The sequence below is a fragment of the Piliocolobus tephrosceles genome, chromosome 4 (assembly GCF_002776525.5).
Source record: "Piliocolobus tephrosceles isolate RC106 chromosome 4, ASM277652v3, whole genome shotgun sequence".
Lineage (NCBI taxonomy): Eukaryota > Metazoa > Chordata > Mammalia > Primates > Cercopithecidae > Piliocolobus > Piliocolobus tephrosceles.
In genome coordinates, this window is record NC_045437.1 from 139,407,307 (window position 1) to 139,434,638 (window position 27,332).

General features: G+C 43.0%; 1 protein-coding gene across 2 annotated transcripts; it reads left to right on the forward strand.

Annotated features, from left to right (window-relative positions):
* Positions 1-1,015: 1,015 nt before the first annotated feature.
* SLC36A3 (solute carrier family 36 member 3) lies at positions 1,016-26,947 on the forward strand. Of its 2 annotated transcripts, XM_023227091.2 has the most exons (11): positions 1,016-1,285; positions 5,737-5,827; positions 7,985-8,073; positions 10,758-10,853; positions 14,592-14,714; positions 15,489-15,573; positions 16,467-16,685; positions 19,196-19,294; positions 19,661-19,827; positions 22,755-22,924; positions 26,639-26,947. In XM_023227091.2, exons 1-11 carry the CDS (start codon positions 1,158-1,160, stop codon positions 26,905-26,907), a joined length of 1,536 nt encoding a protein of 511 aa, XP_023082859.1. In that variant the 5' UTR covers positions 1,016-1,157; the 3' UTR covers positions 26,908-26,947. The 2 variants fall into 2 exon arrangements, with proteins under 2 accessions (XP_023082859.1, XP_023082860.1); XM_023227092.2 differs by lacking the exon at positions 14,592-14,714.
* Positions 26,948-27,332: the final 385 nt, after the last annotated feature.

Consider the following 27,332-nt stretch of genomic DNA (forward strand, 5'->3'; position numbering starts at 1 on the left):
ATGCCAGGGCAATAGGCACAAACCAGGAGAATCCCTTCTCCTCTGTGCACTCCTAGACAGCCATAAGACCTCACTGCCATTCCTAAAACACCCCAGGCGCTCTCCTACCTCAGGACCTTTGCACTTCTTGCCCCTCTGCTTAGAGTTCCTTACCCAAGAGCTACATGAGTTGTGCTCCCTCACCTTGTTCAGCCCTTTGCCCAAATGTCACTTTCTAGGTGAGGCCCTCTCTGATCACCCAATCTAAAATTGCGGCCCTCTTGCTAGCTGACACTCTCCATTACCCTTGCCTGGACTTTCTCTATACCACTTTCTACTAACAGATACTTGATGTATTTGTTTTGTTTATTGTCTGTCTACCCCAGCCCCTCCAGATCATAAATTCCATGAGAAGAGAGATTGTAGTAAGTTTTCTACCCTAATATGTTTCCAGCATGGAGAACAGTTTCTAACATATATTAGGTGCTCAATAAATATTTTCTGAACAAATGATTTTTTTAAACATGACCTGCACTCCCTTCCAAATCACTGGCAGGCCATACATGCCTCCTGTATAGAAATTCCGAGCAGGTGGCATTTGAACTGGGCCTTACAAGCCACTCTTCACACCACCCAGGGAACATGGTAGCTGGATTATGCTCTGTTGGGCCTCACCTGCATCCCAGAATTCTGCAGCAGCTCATTGGCTGGGCAGCCTCCATTGTGAGGTAGCTCTGGTTCTTCCTTGCCAAAGACAGACAAGCACTGAGCCTGGCCCCACGTCCAGGCACCAGGACCTCCAATCCAATGGTGCCTTCTTCCTCCCAGTCACACTGTTCACTTTGCCCTACAGCAGCAAGGGCTAAACTAGGAGAGGCCAAAAGCCCAGGCAAGTCCTGGTTGGGCAAGCAATTGCAAGGGGAACTGAGGACCACCCTGACTGAGATGGGTCTTTCATAAGTCCCCCAAAAACCAGGTGAGGCATCATCAACATCACCTCTCCTGCCACCACCGCCTCCCTGATTCATGCACATCAGGCTTCAGCCAGCAGCACGCATCCCTGGGGTTAGGAGCCAGCATCTCAGGTCGGCAGCCATGGTTTCTCTGGAGACAGACGCATCAGAGGCTCATTCAGAGCCTTAACCCTGAGCCTCTGCCACCTACCCACCGTGTTGAAGATGTCATTGCTTGGAAGGGACTACAACAGTGAGCTGAACTCCTTGGACAATAGATCTCAGTCCCCCTCGGAGAGCAGCAGTAGCATTACTTCAGAGAATGTCCATCCTGCTGGGGAAGCTGGACTATCGTAAGTGGCTGCACCACCCTTCCAGGCCTGAGGTCAAACACTGCTGTTTTTGCAGCTCTGGACTTTGTCTTCCTTCGTCTGTCTCCTTAACACGCTTTTTCCATTAACAGGAGATGCATGGATAAAAGATGAATCAGAATCTAAGGAGGTCAATCACTGTGGCTCTGGCTACTAGCCCTGTTTCCCAGTTTTTACGAAGCACCCAGCTAGAGCAGCCACGTTCAACATGAGCAGCTAGTCTCCAGGAATAGTTTCCTATCTCAGGCTGCCTGCCCTTTCCTTCGTCTCTTTCTTCCACAGGCTCTGCCTACCTTCTTCTCCTCACACATCTGCCATTATTCTCTTTCCCTCTTCTCCCCAACCCCCCATGCCATCCATCCAGAAAACAAAAGGTGCTAACTCCAGGTCTCCACCTTTACTGCCCCAAACTCAAGACACATGGAACTCTTCTCTCTTGTTTTTTAAAATTTAATTTAATTTTAAGCTTCAGGATACATGTACAGGACATGCAGGTTTGTTACATAGGTAAACGTGTGCCATGGTGGTTTGCTGCACCTATTAATCCATCACCTAGGTATTAAGCCCCACATGCATTAGCTATTTATCCTGATGCTCTCCCTTCCCCCGGCCCCCATCCCCAACCAGCCCCAGTGTGTGTCTTGTTCTCCTCCCTGTGTCCATATGTTCTCATTGTTCAGCTCCCACTTACAAGTGAGAACATGCAGTGTTTGGTTTTCTGTTCCTTTGTTAGTTTGCGGAGTATACTGGCTTCCAGCTCCATCCACGTCCCTGCAAAGGACATGATCTGGACAGAACTCTTCTTCTAGGACTTACTGTCAATCAGACTGCTATCTGGTAATCATCAGATCGGTAATAACTGTGGACACAAAGAGATTATCAATGACAATCCCCAGGTGTTGATAAGGATATCAGGAAATGCCCTCTCTCATCTTTTTGGGAAGAATTAAATTGGTATCTTTCTAGATGGCAATGTTGCATGTCAAATCCTAAAATGTCATTTGTATAAAACATACAAATATTTATTTGGCAAATGCTGTCTGAAAGTACACAACTCGTGCACACACACAGAAAACTGACAGCAGTGGTTGCCTCTGGGGAAGAGAATTTGGAGGCTGAGAGAAAAGAGATTTATATTCATTTCATAAGGATTTGGATTATTGTGTTTTACCTTTCGAATTTTGTACTGTATCACAATCTAGTTTTTTAAAGTAAAATGAAATATAAATAAATATACCCTTTGATTAATAATACCCCTTCTAGGAATTTTTTCTAATGAAATAATAGCATAAGTGACTGGGCGCAGTGGCTCATGCCTGTAATCTCAACACTTTGGGAGGCTGAGGCGGGCAGATCACGAGATCAGGAAATCGAGACCATCCTGGCTAACACGGTGAAACTCCATCTCTACTAAAAGTGTGAATAATTTTTATCAAAGTACTTGTTATAATGTAACCATCCATTGGGTTCACCTCCCCCGCTGCCTAGACAGAGATGATTTATCAAGACAGGAATTGCAGTGGAGAAAGAGTAATTCATGCAGAGCCTACTGTGCAGGAGACAGGAGTTTTATTATCACTCAAATCGGTCTCCCAGAGCATTCAGGGATTAGAGTTTTTAAAGATAATTTGGTGAGTAGGAGCTTGGAAAGTGGGGAGTGCTGATTGATCAGGTTGGAGATGGAATCATAGAGGCTCGAAGTGAGTTTCTCTTGTTGTTTTCTGTTCTTGGGTGGGATGGCAGAACTGATTGAGCCAGATTACGGGTCTGGGTGGTTTCAGATGATCCATCAGAGTTCAAGGTCTGCAAAATAACTCAAGAACTGATGTTAGGTTTTACAATAGTGATGTTATCCCCAGGAGCAATTTGGGGAGGTTCAGACTCTTGGAGCCAGAGGCTGTATGACCCCTAAACTGTACTTTCCAGTCTTATAGCTAATGTGTTAGTCCTGCAAAGGCGGAATGGCCCCCAGGCAAGAAGGGGGTCTTTTTGGGAAAGGGTTGTTATCAAGAATCAAATCATGAAGTGAATTCCTTCCCAAAGTTAGTTCAGCCTATGTCCAGGAATAAACAAGGACTTCTTAAAGGTTGGAAGCAAGATGGAGTTGGTTAAGTCTGATCTCTTTCGCTGTCATAATTTCCTCAGCTATAATTTTGCAAAGACAGTTTCAATAATACTGAAAACTTGGAAACGTTAAGAGAAAAGTTAACACATGGAACAAACATAGAGTAGAATATGATACAGTCATTACAAGTGATAGAGGAAATCTACTGGACATGAAAATATGTAGCACATTTATTCATACAGAAAATTAGTTGAGGATCCAGCATGTGTAGTGGTTCTCCTCATGTAAAATTCTGTGCATTTAGCGCAAATAAAGATGCCCAGAGGAATGCTAATTATAGTGTGCGGTTATTTTCAATTGGTGGGATTTTGGAATTTCCTTTTATAATAGCAATTGTGTAGTTTTCAAGAAAAAATATAAACCCAATTTTTTAAGTCCCAGGGGAGCTCACACATCTATTTATGCTTCAAGGTCCAGGTGAGTAATGCTGTCAGCTAAGGAGCAGTGGTTCCTCCAAAACCTTGTCTCACCTTTCCCACAAGATCTGATTCAAGTAGGGGCAAGACATTGGTGCTACCATGGGAAAGAAGTGAGAGACAAAGGAAAAAAGAGCATAGGGTGGGAAATTGGACCACATCTTTTGGAGAAATTACTACTAAAGAATTGACAAATTACAGTTATCAAGAAATAAAAATTATCTCTCGAAAGTAAAGGGACAATGGGTGCCCCCCCCCAATCCTTAGGTGAATAGACTGCTCTAACAGAAGTTAGGTCAATAGACTTCACTCAATAGATTGAAGTCACAGAAGTCCCCAACAGTCCACCTGTCCTCTCAATCCAACCCTCTCTCAGGTCAGCACTGAAGTGCAAAGACCTGGTACAGCTTCTTGCAAGCCCCTTGCCGTGACTCCCTAATGGATAAGGCAAAGAGACATGAGCACTGTCTGTGCTGGACTCACTTGGGCAGTTGGTTTTGGCTGTCCTGGCCACCTGCAGACAATTTAAGTATGGCACAAAGGCATCTCTGTCTTAGCCTGAGACTTTGTCTGTATCTCCCAATGGCATCTTCAAGGTACCCTTTTGTTCCGGATGGAGGGGGCACTTCTACTTGCTTAAGCCAGCCCATGCTTGCCTTTTTCCTATCATCCCAATTCTTCTTCTTCTTGAAGGAGGCCCTTTCTAACAAGTGAGCACCATGAAGGCCAAACCAAAGGTGGCAGTGATGATGATGATGATGATGATGATGATGATGATGATGATGATGATGAGACAATGATATGATGATGATGCTCATATCTGTGAAGCCCTTCAAGATTCCAGGATTCATCATGTTGTCACCTCTTTTGAGTCTTACAGCTTCCCTGGGACATAGGAAAGACCAGAATTGTTCTTCCTTTTTTGGCAGTGAAACAGGATCTAAGTAGCTAAGGGCTTCCCAAAGTAGTAACCAAACACAGTAGGTTAGCGGCAGAGCTAGACCTCAGAACTACGTGCTCCTACCTCTGGGTTCAATGCTTGTGCATGTGCTTTTTATTTAAGTTCCTTTTTGATTCTGTTCTCATGATCCTGCTCCCACTCTTCCTACCCAATCCACATCAGGATTGGAACTGCCTGGGCAGGAGCTGCCAGCACAGGTGTGAAGAATATTTAGAACCCTAGGCCCTAGCACCCTGCTGGGACCATCATAAGTACTCTATACGCACAGTAACAATTGTTATTAAATTATTAAATTGTACCCAGTGCATAATGTGAATATATTATATAGCAATTCATAAATATACACACACACACACACACACACACACATATATATAGAGAGAGAGAGAGAGAGAATGCACAAGCAGTTCATATTCACAATGAATATTGGTTGAACAAATAGATGAAGGAATAAACTAAAACCAGTAAATATTCCATATATGGTAGATATTTGTTTCTAGTGAGTTAATAAATAACCTGATGCCTCACTGTAGATTGAAGCAACTATTACTAATTTTTTCCATTGTCTAACTGATAGATACGTATTAGGTTGCGATAAATGTTATTTGAGAGAATAACTCATGAAAGAAATCACTGGATGAATTAATGAACCAACCAGTACTAGAGTGTTATCCAGAATAGTAGCAATTTTTATTTCCTTTAGAGCCTAATGTGTATTAAATATTCGTTGAGTCACTTGAACTAGCACCATCCACAGATCAGATGTTCCAGGACAGACCTCTAAAACTGAAAGTTGTCTCCAAGTCCACCTCTTCAGGTTTTGTCCCTCTTCCTATCAGGCACTCTGGAGATGCCAGAAAGAGGCTGAGCTTCTGGCCATGCTTCCCTTCCACTAACAGTACCCTCTGTCTCCCTACTCTCCCCACCACAGGACGATGCAGACTTTGATCCACTTGTTGAAATGCAACATTGGCACAGGGCTCCTGGGGCTACCCCTGGCCATGAAGAATGCTGGCTTATTGGTAAGAGGCATCTGTGGGATGGGAACTAGATTTGCTCATTTGCAGAAGGGGGTGATAGGTCCTGAAGGCCTTCAAACTGTTATCAATGGGCAATTTGGGGGTATCCTCTGCAATAGAAAATGTACCTGTTGGCATCAATCCCCTGGAGCCAACCTGGGTCCAACCTGAGCATCCCTGGAGGGGGCACGCCATTACTCTTAAAGACTCACCATGCTCATCTGACTCTACTTTGCCACAATTCTCCCAATAGTCCTCCCCACTCCCTAGGATCACATGCAGCTCATTTCATCATTTGCATTAACAGCCCAATCCCTGCAGGCATTTGAGTGTATGACTCTTGTTCCAAACTACATGATGGCGCATGAGAAAGTATCTTGGACACAAGGATAGACGCCTCCAACAATCCCACCAATCCACTTTCCCCATGCCAGCCTACCTCTGTCTCTTTTCCTGTGCTGTTCCTGCCCCCTCATTTCTGTCTTTTTAAATTGCCTGCTCTCTAAAACTACTCTTTCCTACAATCATTAATGCCATCCTCACTTTGTGTTTTTCTACTATTTATATCTACCTTACCTGGGATTCTTAAAGCACGTATGAAGATAAGACATTTATTTATTTATTTATTTATTTGTTTATTTATTTAGACAGAGTCTTGCTCTGTCGCCCAGGCTGGAGTGCAATGGCACGATCTTGGCTCACTGCAACCTCTGCCTCCCAGGTTCAAGCGATTCTCCTGCCTCAGCCTCCCGAGTAGCTGGGATTATAGGCATGAACCACCATGCCCGGCTAATTTTTGTATTTTTATTAGAGACAGGTTTTCATCATGTTGGCCAGGCAGGTCTCAAACTCCTGACCTCAGGTGACCTACCCATCTCGGCCTCGCAAGGTGCTGGGATGACAGGTGTGAGCCACCTCGCCCAGCCGACATGTTTATTTTTAATAGGCCCACCTTCCTCATTTAATTGAAAGCTCTGTGGGCAAAAACTGTCTAATTTCCCTTTGCACCTCCCCACAGTAGCCTCTGTAGGGACTGGCACACAGCAAGTTTCCATTAACATCTATTGAATGGAATTGATACCAAATATATAATTTCCATTTCGTTGCAGTGAATCTTTTCTTATCTCCAGGCCTGGTAAGTGGCTCCCATGTCTAAAGAAGGCGAGACCCTTGCTTCCTCTATCATGACTTCTGATCTTCAGTGGTTCCAACCCAGAGATGGGACTCTCCTCTTTGGAATCCTCTGGGTTCTAGAGCTTCTGCAAAAACACATGGTCTTCAGCCAAACTATCTTTGCCAGGGTGGTATTTGCTTTTTAAGACAATGCTTTCATTCTTTGATGTTTGCTTCCTCAGAGTCATTAGATGATTTCTTTACCTTTCATCTCCCACCAGAACCTCTGGCCATGATTCATCCGAGAAATTTATTGAGTACCTACCTACCCTGTGCATTTGTAGCCCCTGGGAATATAGAAGCAAACAAGATATGAGAGTCTCTGCTGCATGAAGCCTGTATTCCAGTGGAGTCGAGTGGTGCTCTTGATCCCTCATTTGTGTCTTTGTGATAGGTCACATCTATAAAGACACAAGTGTTCAGAACAAAGGATGTGAAAGGATCCCTCTTTATGCCCTTCTGATCACATCTGGAAGATATGATTAGTAATCAGCTCCACTTTTTAAAAGGAATTTGACAGATTAGACACACTACAGATAATAAATAATTATCTGCCCCGAAATGTCAATAGGGCACCTGTCGATAAACTCTGTACTAGAGGAAGAGAACTGAGTTATAAGACACCTTGGTCCTCAATTATCTTGGAGGAAGGGAGGGCCAGGGTGTATCATATGAAATAAATTTACCACGAGGGACTCTAAACTGGTAGAACTCAAGGAAAATGAGAAAATGCATGGGCTATGTGGGAAGGTAATGAGCTCTCTGTCACTGGAAGTATCCTAGCAGAAGCTGGGCAGCCACTCTACAGGGATGCTAAGAAGAGCATTCAAACTCTAGCATCTGGGAGCATGAGGACATTCAGGCTGGGTCTGTCACCCCAAAGACAGTTTTATTATGCAAGATGCCCCAGCACCCAGACTGTGAGAGGGCCAGGGAATGGGAGTGATCATTTCTGGCTCACTTCCCCCTCTCTCCTCTCCCCTCCAGGTCGGTCCTGTCAGCCTTCTGGCCATCGGGGTCCTCACCGTGCACTGCATGGTCATCCTGCTGAACTGTGCTCAACACCTCAGTCAGAGGTCAGAGGCCTGCTTCTCTCCCATCCCAGCACTGGGGCCCCTCTGAGGGTGTGTTACACTTCTTTTGACCACTGACCCAATTAATTCGGCCACTGCTCCAGGTCACCTTGCTACCACTCTGGATTCTATGAAGGCAAGGAGAGCGTGACAAAGAGTCCCAATTAGAGACTCTAGGCACAGATCCAATGCTGCTACTAACAAGCTGGATGACTATCAAATTCCTGCATCCCTCTGAGCCCAAATCTCCTTACCTGAAAGCATTGAAAGTGATAAAAGATGCAAAAGCACTATATAAATTGCTCTATTTATTTGAGACATGGACTTTCTTCTCTTCCTTTTAGCCTTCCCACCCCCAACCTTCTCCCACTCCAATACCCACACCTTGTCAGGATAATTTGTTTCATGCAATCTCCTTTCAGAACAAGTTAGTAAAAGTAAAAAGCATACCTACTAAAAAGAAGCATTCACAATGATTTCAGTCATTATCAAAGCATACATATAATAATCAATGTTTACGTATTTGAAACTTTAATGCAAAAACAATTTCAGACAGAAAAGACAAATGCAGTAAAAACAAAGAATGCAGAGATCCACAGCGCTCAGCTACTCCCAAGGCATGCAAAACCAAATAGGTCCTCGTAAATGTGAAGAAAGGCCTCAAAAGTCAAAGTAGGGACAGTAAATAAAACTCTCCATAAAGCCTAACTATCATAACCCACGGAGGTGTACTGGAGTATACATATCAGTCACACCTAACTCTCAGAGCACTTTCCTGCTCACAAAACGCTTTTGAGAGCATTTACTCATTCTGCAGTTAAATGTACTGTGCAATTACACTGTGGTTACCATGCCAAGAGCCTTGCAAGCCTTGTTTACTCCTCACAGTAAGCCTCTATGGTAGGCACTATTTTTATTCCCATTTTACAGATGAGTAAACTGAGGTTTAAACGCCTTGCCCAGGGTCATATGGCTGGGAAGTGGCAGAGCCAGTATTCAAAGACCTACTATGACTCCACTGTTAATCATTTTGCAAATCTTCTCTTCCCTCAAGCCTTCTGGGATCATTAGATCACCAGATAAGCTTCTGACATCAGGCCATTTCTGAAAGCCTTTCTCTGATTTTTTTTTTTCTCTGATGACTTGTCTTTTATTTTTTCTAATATAGAGGTTGCAGAGTGATGGCCTAAGAGTTGGCTATGGCCTTCAGTTTTGTTTTGGGGGATCTCCACAGTTTTATTCTTTAGTCAACCTTTAAACCCTGGAGATTTCGGCCAGGCACGGTGGCTCACACCTGTAATCCCAGCACTTAGGGAGGCCAAGGCAGGCAGACCACCTGAGGGCGGGAGTTTGAGACCAGCCTGACCAACAGGGAGAAACCCCATCTCTACTAAAAATACAAAATTAGCCAGGCGTGGTGGCACATGCCTGTAATCCCAGCTACTTGGAAGGCTCACTTGAACCTGGGAGGCGGAGGTTTTGGTGAGCTGAGATTGCGCCATTGCACTCCAGCCTGGACAACAAGAGTGAAACTCCATTTCAAAAAAAAACCTGGAGATTTCACATTCACAAAACAAAAAAAAAAACTCTGCCTTCTTAATCAGTTAGACAGCCGACTACCTCTGAGCCTTCATTTTTTAGATGTGCTTCTAGAGGCAAGTCCTGAGCAATCCCTTTTACAATGGGACATGTATTCTGGTTTGCCACAGTCTCCACTGCTCCCTACTGTCTCATACTCAGCCCTGTCACCCACCAAATCCCCAATACCTGTCTGATCCCATAGCTTTTGAATTTACAACCCTCAGATTCATATCCTTGCCAGTTCTATGCAAGGTGACCTCATTTGTATTGAAAATGCCTATCACAGTGAGCAGTAATAAAAATGCCATGTTCCAGCACATCTCCATATCCATCTCTCACTGTCTCCTCCCCCAAAATCCAGACTGCATGTGAAGAAAACTGAGGCCCAGAGATCTCAAGAGACCGGCTCTACATGTCTGGCTACCTGAGGGTCATGTTGGGATTTAAACTCTGGCTTCTGAAGAAGGCTGGAGCCCTTCCTCTCTTCCACCTGTTCCCCTCAGTCCTGCAGTTTATGTCGTACTTCCAGGATCTGGGCAACCTGCTGTTTCCAATTGCTCCAGCCAAAGCTGTTTCTGCAGCAGGGCTTTCTCCACCCCTAAAAGGGTTGAGGAAGAGGGACATGGGAAGAGGAATAGGCTGCAACTTAGGCATCACATCCTACAAGGGTGCTGGGCAGGATCCCGAGTATCACCTTTGTGAGGGGTCTGGCCCAGGCCAGGATCTCAAATGTTCTGACACCCTCAGCAATGGGAAGGAGGGAATCACTGGCCTGGACACACCCACACCACCTCTTCCCTCCCTTCTCCTCTCCCCTTCCATATCCCCTTTCCTGCTTTGCAGACCCATGTCAATGCACAGCTACCGTTTATTCAAGAAGACTAAATCCAATGACAGTCAGTTAAACATTTGTATTTAAAGGGATAACTGCAAAAAAAAAAGAAAAAAAAGGCAAACTCCTAAAAGTTGTTAAAGTACATCACTGAAAAAATCGATAGAACGCTTCATGCTCACACACAAATACAGAAAAATCACTCACTCTGGGAGAAAACTGTACCTTTAACAAAAATGTTTTAAATTATGCATTGTTTGTTCTTTCCCCCTAGACTGCAAAAGACTTTTGTGAACTATGAAGAGGCCACGATGTACAGCCTTGAAACCTGCCCAAACACCTGGCTGAGGACCCATGCAGTGTGGGGAAGGTAGGAGTCACAGATGTCCTAGTAGTAATAACAATCATCATCATCACCACTTTTCTTTATTTCTACTTATACAGGTTTTAAATGAATATGCTGTTATTGTAAACAATCAAACAATATAGAGAATCACCCCGATAACCCCATTCCCCATCTCGCTCTGTACCCATAAGGTAATCATTGAAATCTAGTTAGTAAATATTCCTTTAGACTTTTTTTCTCTACATGGACATCATTATATGTGTGTGAATGGAAGTATATAATTTCTTATACATTACTTAGGATAATTTTTGAAAATTTGATTTTTCATCTAACAATATGTCCCTATTTTTTCACGTTGGAACATATAAATGGACCTTATTTTTTGGTGGGGGGTTTGGGGACAGAGTTTCACTCTTGTTGCCCAGGCTGGAGTGCAGTGGTGCGACCTCGGCTCACGGCAACCTCCGTCTCCTGGGTTCAAGCAATTCTCCTTCCTCAGCCTCCTGCGTAGCTGGGATTACAGGCGCCTGCCACCACATCCAGCTAATTTTTGTATTTTTAGTAGAGACAGGGTTTTCACCATTTTGGCCACGCTGGTCTCAAACTCCTGACCTCAGATGATCCGCCTGTCTCAGCCTCCCAAAATGCTGGGATTACAGGTGTGAACCACTGCACCCAGCCAATCTCATTATTTTTTAAGGCTCACAGTGTTCCCTAGTGTGGACGTATGGCTGTTTCATTTGCTTATGCCCCTAAGGTGAACATTCAGGTTGTTCCCTGCCTTGATAAAAGTTAACAGTGTACAAAATGGTTTTCTATATCTTAGCTACTCTGTTCATCTCAACAGCCTTGCGAGGTAGGCAACGTGGGTTTTTATTGTCCTGGAAATATGAGACTTATAAAGATAAAATAACACATCCAAAGACATGGACATTGATATGGGTGGAGCAGAGATTTGACCAAGAACCTAACATTGGAACCTTCCCCAGCAAAGTCCCTCAGGAGGTAGTGAGTCACGTTGTGGCTGCTAAGATTCCTTTGCGCTCCTCTCTTGAGATTCTCAGTAGGTCATTGATCTCCTGATCAGGAGCCACTCTAATGATTAGATGACGTCATGATTAGGTGAGGTCATGAGAAAGAGTTGGAAACATTTTTAAAATATTTAAAGTAATAATTTGTCATCTTTAATTTACTAAGAGATACGTGAGAAGCTTGATTAAAAACTGCCCATTCTTTGGCCGGGTGCAGTGGCTCACACCTCTAATCCCAGCACTTTGGGAGGCCGAGGCGGGTGGATCACCTGAGGTCAGGAATTTGAGACCAGCCTGACCAACATGGCGAAACCCCATCTCTACTAAAAATAGGAAAATTAGCCAGGCATAGTGGTGGGTGCCTGTAATCCTAGCTACTCAGGAGGCTGAGGGAGCAGAATCGCTTGAACTCAGGAGGCAGAGTTTGCAGTGAGCTGAGACCGCACCATTGCACTCCAGCCTGGGTAACAGAGCAAGACTACATCTCAAAACAAATAAACAAACAAAAAACTGCCCATTCCATGGAGGTAATGGTCATAAATGGATGCTCAAGCTGTTAGGGTAATGGTCACTGGGAAACTTTATAAAGGGAGAATGCACTGATGCCACCTGACCCCATGTACTCATCTTAGCATCTCATATTTATATACGTGACAGCTAGATGTGGTGTGTCTCATAATAGCACACAGTAGGGAGTACAGAGTAGTATCACCTCTGAGATATTTCAAAAATAAATCTGAAACCTCCATTTAATCAAAGTCATTAGATCTAATATCCATTTATAGGAAGCACAGGGGATAAAGGAATAAGATGAATAACATCATGAGGAAGTCACCAACCAAACAGAAAAAATAGGATATACTACAGGACAAATGATCTGGTATCTTCAGCAGCAAACAAAAAATTAAAAGTTGTGAGGAAAAAATAAGCAGGGCAAGGGGAATATAGCAATTTTAAAAACTTAAGAGACTTAACAAAATACAATGTGTAGACTTGTTTGGAGGCTAACTGTAAGATAGATACTTTTGAGACAACTGGAGAAATCTGAATATGGACTGATTATTAGATGATATAAAGAAATTATTGGCTGAGCACAATGGCTCACGCCTGTAATCCCAACACTTTGAGAGGTCAAGGTGGGAGGATCTCTTGAGACTAGGAGTCAAGACAGCCCAGGAGGTTGAGGCTGCAGTGAGCCATGATTGCATCACTACACTCTAGCCTGGGAAAGAGAGTGAGATTCTGTCTCAAGAAAAAAAAAAAAAGAAAGAAATTATTGTTAATTTTGTAAGAGATGATGATGGTATAATGATTATACTTTTTAAAGTTATTATCTATTAGAGCTGCATACTGAATTATTTACAGGTGAAATAATTTGGGGTCTCTGGTTTGCTACAAATACCCCGACGAATTAAGTAGGTGTGTGATGGGGCTGAAGAGATAGAGAACAAGTGGCAAAAAGTTCACTGTTGAAGCTGGGATGAGCACATGCGAATTCACTAAATTACTCTCGTTAAATTCTCGTTATATTCATTAAATTATTCATTGCTTCTCTATATGTTTGAAAATCTTCGTAAGATAGACAGAAAAAGATATTATTCTGAAGTCACATGTGACACTGCCAAGATTCTGACACAATCGGCTGGTATGAGAACCAGGAGTCCGTATTTTTAACATATGCCTCAACCAACAAATTGGTTGATACTACAAACCAATTTTGAAAAGCCCTTATCTAAACATTATAATCTAAGTAAAGGAAAATATTTTTGTCCTTTTAAAAAAACGCATCTCCAAATTTGGAATACTTTAAGAACCCAAAAGAATAATGACAATAACAGAGTATAAGATATTAGATTTAGAAATAATTAATGTGAATCTGTTGTGATGCCAAAAAAAAGAGAAAAGAATATATCTCTCTGAAAAAAACAGTTAATAAATTTAGAAGAAATGATAAATAGAATCAGAAAACCACCACCTTGCAACTACCAATGACATAACTGATTCAAGCAAGGAACATCAGTGAATGATAAAACCATTGATTTGAGGAACAGGATAATCACGCCATCTCAAAGTTTTACCCCACAGATTACAAAGGGAAAATGTACATTTCCAATGGAAGATCTGGCAGTCACCAACAAAGCAGAACAACAGGATACCATGTGCCTCCCAATATGATGAAATAGAGATACAAAACTATCACCTCTGTAGTATTCTTGCTAAAAGTGCTCACCTGAATTTAATCATGAGGAAGCAACCGTACAAGCCCGCACTGTGGGGCATTCTATAAGACAATTGGCCTATACTCTCCAAACAAAGCCAACGTGATGAAAACACAAAAAGGTGAATGTCTATGGGACTGTTCTACATGGAAAAAAAGACTAGAGACATAGCCAAATGTAATATGCAAACCTTCATTAGATCCTGAATTAAAAAATAAAGTAGCTACAAAAGATACTTTAGAGAGAATTGGGGTAATACTAAGTCATTTTTATATAAGAGACTTGAGCATCTGCAGATTTTGAATTTGTTGGGGCTGCTGGATACCAATGAATGACTGTATGACTGTATTTAAAATAGAAACCGTACATATGAAGACATTGAAGTTGATTTTCTGACTATTACAGTCTTAAGAGAGATATGTTGAAGTATTTAGGGTTTAAGTGTTAGGATACCTGCAACTGACATTTTTCTTTTTCTTTTTTTTTCACTTTTTTTTTTTTTTTTTTTTGAGATGGAGTTTGGCTCTGTCGCCCAGGCTGGAGTGCAGTGGCAAGATCTCAGCTCACTGCAACCCCCACCTTCAGGGTTCAAGCGATTCTCCTGCCCAAGCCTCCCGAGTAGCTGAGATTTACAGGTGCCTGCCACCACACCCAGCTAATTTTTGTATTTTTGGTGGAGATGGGGTTTCACCATGTTGGTCAGGTTGGTCTCGAACTCCTGGCCTCAATGATCCATCTGCCTTGGCCTCCCAAAGTGACCTGCAATTGACTTTCAAATGATTCTGAAAAAAATTGCTTGTGTGTGTGTGTGTGCGCGCGCGCGTGGGGTGTGTGTGTGTGTAGAGATGAATGAATGCATACATACATATATACATGTAATGCAATTTGGGGCCAAAAATTAACAACTGCTATAATTTAGTTAAAGGGTACACAGATGTTAATTATACTTTTTTTTTTTTTTTGAGACGGAGTCTGGCTCTGTTGCCCAGGCTGGAGTGCAGTGGCCAGATCTCAGCTCACTGCAAGCTCCGCCTCCCGGGTTTACGCCATTCTCCTGCCTCAGCCTCCCGAGTAGCTGGGACTACAGGCGCCCGCCACCTCGCCCGGCTAGTTTTTTGTATTTTTTAGTAGAGACGGGGTTTCACCGGGTTAGCCAGGATGGTCTCGATCTCCTGACCTCGTGATCCGCCCGCATCGGCCTCCTAAAGTGCTGGGATTACAGGCTTGAGCCACCACGCCCGGCCAATTATACTATTCTTTCAACGTTTTGGCTTAAAAATTTTTCAAAATAAAAAAAAGTAGGGAAAATTTAAAAAATAATAAAAATAATTGTTTCAAATAATAAACTATTAAGAAATAATTGTAGTGTTTGTTTCCTCCCTCTATCGGCCTCTTCCTTTCCTTCCCAGGTACACTGTCAGCTTCTTATTAATCATCACCCAGCTGGGCTTCTGCAGTGTTTATTTTATGTTTATGGCAGACAATTTACAACAGGTAAAGAGGCCTCTTCTGGGCGGAGTGGGAGAAAAGCAGACCTCCTGCTGCTGAAGCTACATTAGCAAATGTATTGTGTTAGGGTCATGGGAGGAGACAGCTTCATTTTTACTCCTAGATCAGACCACACTTGGGAGCTCTCTCAGTCCTGGGAATCACGTTTTGAAAGGATAGAGGAGCGAAAGAGAGAAACATGCAATCATGTCCAATCAGAAATCAATGATAATTGTTAGCCTGAAAAACACTGGTGACATTTACTTTGAGTATCTCAAGGTTGTCATGTAGAAGATGTCTAAATATACAAGGCCAACAAGCTGCCACCTTCCCCTCATTGCATTCCTATCAGACATTACAAATCAACCACAGCCTTCTTTCTTGGCTTTGCGGATTAGAGGGAGCATCCTTGTTTTTGTGCACCCAAACAGCCAGAAAGAACTGTGACAAGTATTGTAGATGGAATATTCAAGTAGATAGATACTGACCAATATTTAGAGCTTCCCAGCTTTTAGGGCTATCTAAATTTGAAGATGATATTCTTGTGTAACGAATTCCCTTTCTCTGGATATATGAAAGAAGCCCATTTTGTAGAGAAGAAAAGGTTTGGGTGGATAACAACCTCAAAGCCTTGAGATTTTATGATTCTAAGAGTTTCTGGTTGTCACAATCATGGGCACAACAGTTAGGGTTGCCCAATTTGGCAAATAATAATATATGACACCCAGTTACAATGGAATTTCAGGTAAGTAGTGATTTTTTTTACTATGAGCATGTCTTATGCAATATTTGGGACATATTTATACTAAGTTATGTTAATTACCTGAAATCGACTTGTAAGTGGTGTCCTATGTTTTATGTAGCAACCACACTGCCTGTCATTGTGTGCTTTATGTCAGATGGTGGAAGAAGCCCATGTGACCTCTAACATCTGCCAGCCCAGGGAGACTCTGGCGCTGACCCCCATCTTGGACATTCGTTTCTACATGCTGACTATCCTGCCCTTCCTGATCCTGTTGGTGTTTATCCAGAACCTCAAAGTGCTGTCTGTCTTCTCGACATTGGCCAACATCACCACCGTGGGGAGCATGGCTCTGATCTTTGAGTATATCATGCAGGTCTGTGCCACAGGGAAGAAGGGACCAGGGTCCAGGCTCTCTGAAACACCTGGGGAGGAGGGTTTGTTATCATGAAGTTGAGGAAGGTGATCCTCTGCTCTGAGCAGCCCCTGCCAACATGACATCTAGGAACACTTCTGTCCCACAAGTTGTAAAAGCTAATTATTATCATCATCGTCATCAACATCCTCATCATCATCATCGTCGTCGCATTGGATAACAATGAGTCATGCAACAAATAATTACTGAATACCTTCTGCAATCCAGGCATTGTGCAAGGGGCCAGGGACTCAGTGGTAAGTAAAAATAAATAGGGTGCCTGCTCTCATGGAGACTGCATTTACTTGGAGAGATAAACATCAATCAAATAACCAAAAAAAATTGTAAAAGTGGTAGGTGGACAAAGGAAATACAGATGATAAAGGAATTTGATTTAATTTACTTGGTGCCAAATTATTTACATACATTAACTTATTGAACCTTCACAATACTATTTTGGAAGTAAAGCCGGCGCTCTGTATCCATGATTTCCACATCCATGGATCTGAACAATCACAAATGGAAACTATTGGGAGAAAAAAACACTAAAAATATACAACAATAAAACATCATACAAATTAAGAAACAATTAGGTCTAACAACTATTGGCCAGGCACAGTGGCTCACACCTGTAATCCCAGCATTTTAGGAGGCTGAGGTGGGAGGATCACTTGAGTCCAGGAGTTCAAGACCAACTGGACAACATGGCAAAATCCCTTCTCTACAAAAAATTTAAAAATGAGTGAGGCATGATGGCTTGCACTTGTAGTCCTAGCTACTTGGGAAGCTGAGGTGGATGGATCACCTGAGCCCATGAGGTCAAGGCTACAGTAAGCTATGATCACACCACTGCATTTCAGCCTGGGTGACAAAGCAAGACCGTCTCAAAAAAAAAAAAAAAAAAACATAGGTTATATGCAAATACTACACCATACACCATTTTATAACAGGGACTTGAGCATCTGCAGATTTTGGTATCCACGGGACGTCCTGGAACTAATGCCCCATGGAGACCAAGGAGCAACTATACTATCTTTAACCGCAGTTTACAGACAAGGAAGTTGATAAAGTAAATTCTTCATGAATTTCAGACTGCCTGCCATGTCCATGCTCCATTATCACAGACCATAAAATCCCACCATTATACTTTCATTTTCTTGAGTGAAAGTCTCTGGTGTTGATTGCTGCTGTGACAAATTACCACAAATCTAGTGGCTTGAAACAACACAAATTTATTTTCCAGTGCTTGAGTCTCGCTGGATTGAAATGAAGGTGCAACAGAGCGGTATTCCTTTCTGGAGGATCCAGGGAAGAATCTGTTCTCTTGTCTTCTCCAGCTTTGTAGAGGCTGCCTGTGTGCCTTGGTTTGGGCCCCCTTCCATCTTCAAAGCTAGCAGCCTCAAGCCAAGTCTTTCTCATGCTGCCTTCCCTCTGGTCTTCCCCTTCTGACTCCCTCTTTCACTTTTAAGGATGCTTGTCCCACCCAAATAATCCAGGATCATCTCCTTGTTTTAGGGTCAGTTGATTTGAAACCTTAATCCAATCTAAAAACTTAATTCTCCCTTGTCGTGTAACAAAACATACTCACAGGTTTTGGGGATTAGGATGTGTACATCTTTGGGGAACCATTATTCTACTCATCATAGAAATCTACTAACATGATTCCCTCTAGATTCATGAGAGCTGCTATACTAACTAGTGGGCTGCACAGCCCTGAAAGAAGTGTGAGAGAGACACGTTAGAGGACTGGGAAACAGGAGACCTCAATTCTTATCTGGGCTGTGCCACTAACTTGCAGATGGCCTTGGGCAATTCCCCTCTCCTCCATGTTCAGCTTTCTCCACATGTAGAGATGAGTGGGCTACCAGTAGCCAAAGGGTGGGACAACCCAAGTGTCCAAGTAAGTGATGAAAGGATGAACACAATTTGGTGTCTATACATACAGTGGAATATTATTCAGCCTTACAAAGTGAGGAGATACTGACACATACCACAATGTGGATGAACCTTGAGGACACTAAAGCTAAGTAAAATAAGCCAGGCACAGAAACAATAACTATTATAGGATTCCAGTTACATGAGGTACCTAGAATAGTCCAATTCATAGAGACAGAGAGTAGAGTAGGGGTTGCCAGGAGGCTGGGTAGTGGGGCATTATTATTTGATAGATAAAGAGTTTCAGTTTGGGGTGATGAAAATGTATGGGGTGACAGATACACAACAATGTGAATGTTCTTCATGTTACTGAACTGTGAATTTAAAATAGTTAAAACGGTAAATGTTCTGTGTATTTTAGCACAATATAAATAAATAAATAATCATATTTAAAAGAATAGAAGGCTGACTGAGGTCTAGGTATCTTCTGATTTTCTCTGTTGAGGTCAGGTGTGACCCAACTTTCCACCAGGCAAAGATTCAGGATGACTCTGGCACCGTAACAACACCAATGCGCTTCTCCCACTTTCTTTCAGGGGATTCCATATCCCAGCAACCTACCCTTGATGGCAAACTGGAAGACCTTCTTGCTGTTCTTTGGTACAGCCATCTTCACGTTTGAAGGCGTCGGTATGGTAAGATTGATGGGGTTCACATGAATGGTCCCTAGTCTAAATTGTTCCAGATGTCTAAATAAACAGTAGTTATGGAAAGTGCAGACTCTGATCTTCTCCCGGTGAAAGGAAAGTCTGTACCCACATACAGGGTCCCTACTGCTCTAACACACCATGCTAAGCCTTGAAGACTGAGAATTTACTAATCAACCAAGACTAAGTAGGACATTCCTGCCAAGAGAGAAAACGAAAGGAGTGTGGCCATGTGGAGAGGCCCCTTTCTGATTCTGGGCCCACCTGGGGAAGGACATCTGTGCTTGCATGGAAACAAGTGGGCCACATCTCTTTCTACTTTTTCTTTCCCAACTTTTTTTTTTTTTCCTCCAGGTTCTGCCTCTCAAAAACCAGATGAAGCATCCACAGCAGTTTTCTTTTGTTCTGTACTTGGGTATGTCCATTGTCATCATCCTCTATATCTTCCTGGGGACACTGGGCTACATGAAGTTTGGGTCAGACACCCAGGCTAGCATCACCCTCAACTTGCCCAATTGCTGGTATGTACTGCCCACCTCAGGTGAGATAGGGAGAGACATGGGATCTGTTCTGGTTGTCATAGCAGAGAGCACAGCGAATTATGCCCTGAGCCATGAAGCTGGTAACGCATCGCTGGAAGTGACATATGTCTCTTCTGCTCACACTGCATCAGTCAAAGCAAGCCACATGGCCGCACCTCACTCCAAAGGGGCAGGGAAGTGCAATTCTGCCATGTGCCTGGCAGTATTTGGTGGACAGCACATATAACTGCTGTGCCACCTGATGCAGTGACAGTGGGGATTAATTGGATGAATACACAGATAATGCTTAGAAAAGTGCTTAGCACATGGTAAGCTTTCATGAGTGTTAGCTATTATCATTGTTATGCATCCCCACAGCCTTCATTTTTCCAAGGAGAGTAGGATTATGGTGCATTTATTTCCCACAAACCTGGAGCTATAGAACGAGAAAAATGTAACCATCCCCACCCACCTTGCTGTGTTATGGTGATGACTAGATGAGACAATAAATGTGGAATTTCTTTGAAGCTGTGCCTTATTTTACGCAAGCCATCATCCTAATATGCTGTTCTTGTTCTAGGCAATTTGGGCTGCCACTAGCTACCTTGGACAGGGCACTTTCCTTCCTGGGACCTCAGCTAGAAAATGTGGGCATTGAACTCCATCAGGACTTCACACCTGCTGGTGTGAACCTCACTAGTCATCAGGTTCTCCAGGAAAGCCTTAAACAAATATACCTTCCCAATAAGAAAAAGACCAACAACCCAATGAGAAATGGGCAAAGGGCAGAACAGGTATTTCACAGGCAAATAAAAAAAAAAAAAAAATGGCCAGATGGCCAGATAAAGAGATGCTCAGAAAGATAACAGAAAGCCAGGTGCAGTGGCTCACACCTGTAACCCCAGCACTTTGGGAAGCTGAGGCGGGTGAATCACCTGAGGTCAGGAGTTCGAGACCAGCCTGGCCAACATGGTGAAACCCCATCTCTACTAAAAATATCAAAATTAGCTGGGCATGGTGGCATGAGCCTGTAATCCCAGCTACTCAGGAGGCTGAGGCAGAAGAATTGCTTGAGCCTGTGAGGCGGAGGTTACAGTGAGCTGAGATCGTGCCATTGCACTCCAGCCTGGGTGACAAAAGCGAGAATCCATCTAAAAAAAAAAAAAAAGGAAAGAAGAAAGAAAGAAAGAGAGAAAGAGAGAAGGAAGGAAGGAAGGAAGGAAGGAAGGAAGGAAGGAAGGAAAGAAAAAATAGAAATGCAAGTTAAAAAAATAAATACAAGGGCAAAGATGCATGCATCAACATAGTTTAGACAAGGATGTGGGAAAGCAGGTCTTTTAGTACACTAGGACAGCAAGTGGGCAATATGTCAACAGCTATCAAAATTTAAAATCACGTAGGCTTTTACCCAGCATTTTGACTTCTAAGCTTGTATATTATATATGCATTAATATATGTACAAGGATAGTCTGTGCAGCATAGTTTACTTGGGAAAAGTCTAAGCACAATCTAAATATCCATTAAATGGTGACTGATTTTTAAAATTATTGCATATCCATGCAATTGGCATACCAGCCAGCTATTAAATAGAAGAGCCAGACCTATGTGTACTGGCAGGGAACAATCTTCAAGACATACTAGATGAGACAGCCAGGAGTGGTGGCTCACACCTATAATCCTGGCACTTTGGGAGGCTGAGGAGGGTGGATCACCTGAGGTTGGGAGTTCGTAATTAGCCAGACCAACATAGAGAAACCCTGTCTCTACTAAAAATATAAAATTAGCTGGGCGTGGTGGTACGCACCTGTAGTCCCAGCTTCTCAGGAGGCTGAGGCAGGAGGATTGCTTGAATCCAGGAGGCAGAGATTGTGGTGAGCTGAGATCACACCATTGCATTGCTTCTCGGCCTTTTGGCTAAGATCAAGTGAGATTGTTCCATTGCACTCCAGCCTGGGCAATAACAACGAAACTCTGTCTCAAAAAAAAATAAAAAATAAAAAATAAAAGAAAAGAAATATTGGGTGAATAAAAGAAGAGTCTACATGTGTATATGCATATGTATGTGCATGTCTGTGTGTGTGGATGTGCATGTATGTTCCTACATTCTGTATGAGCATGTACAAACACCAATCATTTTTAGAAGGGCCACAAGAAAACTCTGAGTGGTTGCCTATGGAAAGGGAAACTAGAAGATAGGAATCAAGGGTGGGAGGAATGCTTTTCACTGTATGACTCTTGTACCATGAATTTTACGCTATGCATATATTGTCTTTTTTGTTTGTTTGTTTGTTTGAAACAAACTCTGTCGCCCAGGCTGGAGCGAGTGCAGTGGTGCAATTTCAGCTCACTGCAACCTCTGCCTCCTGGGTTCAAGCAATTCTCCTGTCTCAGTCTCCTGAGTAGCTGGGACTACAGGTGCACACCACCACGCCCAGCTAATTTTTGTATTTTTAGTAGAGATGAGATTTCATCATATTGATCAGCCTGATCTTGAACTCCTGACCTCAAGTGATCCACCTGCCTCGGCCTCTCAAAGTGCTGGGATTACAGGCGTGAGCCACCATGCCCAGCTATTGTCTTTTAAAAAATTAAAAAAGAAGAGGCATAGATTCCTGAGCTGCAAGCCCACTGACTCAGAATCTTCAGCAATATGCACTTTTAATAAGCTTCCCGGATGACCCTGATGTCCAATCTGGCCTGAGTCATCCAACATTAGTCAGTTCTATAACTCAGTGACAAGTACAGATTGAGTAACCCTTATCCAAAATGTTTGGGACCAGAAGTGTTTTGGATATTGAAGCATTTCAGATTTTGGATTTTTGGATTAGGGATACTCAACCCATACCACCTTCTGAGCAGTAAGTGAGTCCTCAATGGCCCTTCCGGGGAGCCGCATCACATTTCACATCCTATTCATGTGTCTGCAGGTTGTACCAGTCGGTCAAACTGATGTACTCTATCGGCATCTTCTTCACCTATGCCCTCCAGTTCCACGTCCCAGCTGAGATCATCATCCCGTTTGCCGTCTCCCAAGTGTCAGAGAGCTGGGCATTGTTTGTAGACCTGTCTGTCCGCTCAGCCTTGGTCTGTCTAACCTGTGAGTAGCATAAAAGGGCACTCTTTACCCAAAGCTATGACAGAGAGCCACACTGGTGGCCACCCCACCATCACTGGATCTGCCATTTGCCTTCTTTGTGACCTAGGGCAAGATATTTCACCTCCCTGGACCTCAATTTTTCCACGTGAAAAAATAAATGGGCTTAACACAATTACCACACAGTAAATGTTACAGTCATCTCTACTGCCTACACATAGAAAATAGATGCTGGCTGGTTTGCAGAAGAAGTATCATTCATTCAATCCTATATGTCAGGCACTGTACTGACATTATCTAATACTGATGATAGCGTAACAATATATTACCATTAGGGAGAACTGTGGCCCAGATAAAGTAAGTAACATGCCCAAGTCATTCACACTAAGTGACAAAGCTGGGATTTGAACACAGATTGTGTAGCACCAATGCATCTGTTTTTCACGGTGCCATATTTCTTCTTATCATAAATTATGAACAAGTCCCATATCATAAAGTGAGGTTTAACTGAAGGGAAAAATCCCAATGGGACTGATTTTTCAGAGCCTTGGAGATTATTTGTTTATTTGTTTATTTATTTGAGACAGAGTCTCGCTCTGTTGCCCAGGCTGGAGTGCAATGGTGCTATCTTGGCTCACTGCAACCTCTGCCTCCCGGGTTCAAGCGATTCTCCTGCCTCAGCCTCCTGAGTAGCTGGGATTACAGGCACCTGCCAACATGCACGGCTAATTTTTGTATTTTTAGTAGAGATGGGGTTTCATCATGTTTGCCAGGCTGGTCTCGAAATCCTAACCTCGAGTGATCTGCCTACCTCAGCCTCCCAAAGTGCTAGGATTACAGATGTGAACCACCGCACCTGGCCAGAGATCATTTTTGGGGTGTACTCTTCTCTCCTCCCTCCCTTCCTTTCTTCATGTTCCTTTCCATTCATTCATTCACTCATTCATGAGCACTGTTGTAGTGTTTGGGAACCTCATGAAAAGGGCTGGGGAATTCTTTCTTTGGAAAATGTCTAGACACAGGATCTCAAATGATGACCCATGAGGAATGAGCAAAACAACAAGAGATGTTTTGCCGGGAGAAGCAGAGGCTCAGGAAATTTCCATATCTCTCCTTAAACACCTGTGGGATTATTGTAAAAGTGAAGGAAGAAATTTAGTCTTCAAGGTTCCAGGAGTCAGAATGTAAAGTCGTTGAAGGAATCAAGTCTCAGTACAGGGTCAGGAGAACTATGCAATGCTTGGAGCTGTCTAGGAGAACATACTCTCAGATAACAAGCTTTAAATGACTGGCGTTTTATGAGCAGAAACAACAAAAACCTACTTGGTTTGAGGTGTTAGAGTTCACAGTCTGTGCCAAGACATCAAGAAGCTGTAAATAATATTGTTTGCAATCATTCCTACTGGGAAGGGTGTACGTTGACAAGAAAGTCTGAGGAGCCTCTGAGTATCAGGGAATGCATGACTAGAGACAACTGACCTTATAATGACATGCTCTGCTTTTGATATATGCTGAATGTCCCATTCTTCCTCCATTATTCATCCATCAATTCTATTATCCTTTATTCATTCAACAATCATTTGTTGAGCACCTACTACATGCCTGGCATTGTGCTAGACACAAGGGATACAATGATGAATAATGAAGATGTAGCTTCTGCCTTCACAGGACCTACAGTTGAGTGGCAAATATATGCAAGGAAATAATTACAGCACATTGCAATGATTGTTAAGATGGGACATCATGATGCACCATATGATGGTTAAGATCGTAAGTAGAAGACACTCTCTACATGTAAGAGGGTCCTATAACTAAGCCTGGTTGGGTCAGGGAGTCCTCTCCAGTGGAGTGACACTTCAGTGAAGACCTAAATGATAAGTAGGAACTAGATGGAGGAGTGAAGAATGTACCACGGGAAGGGAACAGACTGTGCACAGACCTGAGGCAAGTATTGCCTATGGCCACTTTGGAGAAGCGGAGAGTGCTGAGAGATGAGGTCAGAGCTTTGTCAGGGCCAAGTCCTAAGGGTCATTGTGCTGAGGAGTTTGGGCCATGGGGAGCCATGGAAAGGCACTGAGCAGAGGACTGACATGACCAGAATGGAGTGTAAGACCTTCCTCCAGTCCACCTTGCATTATAGCTTTTCTTGCATATATCTTCTCTACCCCCTGGTAGTGAGGTTTCCTGGAAGACTGATGCTGAGTTTTCTCTGTAAGCAGCTAATTAAACATCGGATGAAGGAAAGCTGTGGACAGGGACTTTCCATTGGAACGGTAATGCACTCCTAGCCGTGAGAGTCTATGAGTCTCTCTCATGCTCAGATTGGATGTGTCAGAGCAATTTCAGAAAGACGTGATTTTTTTAAAGATCCAGCAGGCTTGTATGGATGCTTTCCAGAACAGGCTTTCTCTATTTTGTTCACAGGAAAATCATATGATTGGAATATTTAACGTAATGGATATCCCAAGTACACTGATTTGATCTTTACTAATTATATAAATATATTGAATTATCACACATACCCCAAAACTATGTACATATGTTATACATCAATGTAATAATTGTTTTAAAATAATAAATTTGCATAAAATTAAATCATATAAATTATATATTTACTCATTCAAACATTATTGAAATTGGACTCCCTTGGAAAATCTGTGATACTATATGTTCACCATGTGTATAAGAGATGGAAATTTAGGAGTGTGAAGAGAAGAGAAGGATGGGGGTTGGATAGCTTAATGCTGTCTTTGCGTTTTATGGCCTGCTTCATTACTAAGATCCTATTAAGAACAGAAAAATAAGTGGTTGAGGTTGGGCGTGGTAGCTCACGCCTGTAATCCCAGCACTTTGGGAGGCCGAGGTGGGCGGATCATGAGATCAGGAGATGGAGACCATCCTGACTATCACGGTGAAACCCTGTCTCTACTAAAAATACAAAAAAATTAACTGGGCACCGTGGAGGGCACCAGTAGTCCCAGCTACTCCGGAGGCTGAGGCAGGAGAATGACTTGAGCCCGGGAGGTGGAGCTTGCAGTGCCGAGATCGCGCCACTGCATTCCAGCCTGGGCGTCAGAGTGAGACTCCGTCTCAAAAAAAAAAAAAAAAGAGAGAGAGAGAAAGAAAAATAAGTGGTTGATATTCGGACAGCAGCAGAAACATCTCTCATTTTTTTTAATCCATCCTTGCTTCTAGACAAAAGCTGTATTACACAGATACTACAAACGTTGGTTCTGAGCCTGGGCAAGAGTCAAGCACTTATTGAGCACCTACTATGTACCAAGTTATTTCTTATACATGAGAGACAGCATAGTAGAGTGAAAAGGACCTTAGATCAGGCATCCCAGTGGATTCTCATCTCAGCTCTGTGTGACCTTGAATAAGTCCTGTTCCTTCTAGAGCTCCAGATTTCCCCATCTCTACAGTGAGGAGCTTATAACAGATAAGTGGTAGAGGAGCCCTTCTAATAAAGATTATAGGTTAAAAAAAAAAAAAAAATCCAATAGATAAATTAGAAAAGGAGAGCATCTGTATTAGTAGTTAAGACAGGGGTGGGAGTTGCCTGACCTTCCAAAACCTGCAGTAGGCTCCCTCTCACCTCTCCAAAGCGGTCGCTTAGGTATCTGTGAAATTCTAGGACTCCAAAGCAATGGCTTGTTTCTGAGCTCCCTTTTTGCAGGCACATTCAGTGATTCTAAATTTCTCCTTTCGTTGCAGGTGTCTCAGCCATCCTCATCCCCCGCCTCGACCTGGTCATCTCCTTGCTGGGCTCTGTGAGCAGCAGCGCCCTGGCCCTCATCATCCCAGCCCTCCTGGAGATCGTCATCTTTTACTCTGAGGACATGAGCTGTGTCACCCTTGCCAAGGACATCATGATTAGCATCCTGGGCCTTTTAGGGTGTATATTTGGGACATACCAAGCCCTCTATGAGTTGACCCAACCCATCAACCATTCCATGGCCAACTCCACAGGTGTCTATGCATAATTATGTTTTTATTCTAATAGCTCTCCCTTCCTCCCATCCCCAGTTTGACTTCCATGTGGATGTTATATACCTTCAGCAAATCCCAACATCTCTATATTAATTAGTGGCTTCTTTATCTTTCCAAGAGAAATACAGATGAGAAAAGTTAGCACTGATGTCTCTCAGGTGACACCTTTTTTGTTTTATATTTTTTGGATGGCCTTTTGCACCTCTGAACCAAAATTAGATTCAACTACTCATATTATCAGACTCATTTTATGGAAAAGGGATGCCACTTACCCCAAGAGCCCTTGAAACAGAGACCAAGCATAAATACAAAAGTAATTGTTTTCTCCACACTGCGGTAGCTGCCCTTAAAGCATCAGATTTAGAAAAGTGTGACCGGGCCGGGCGCGGTGGCTCAAGCCTGTAATCCCAGCACTTTG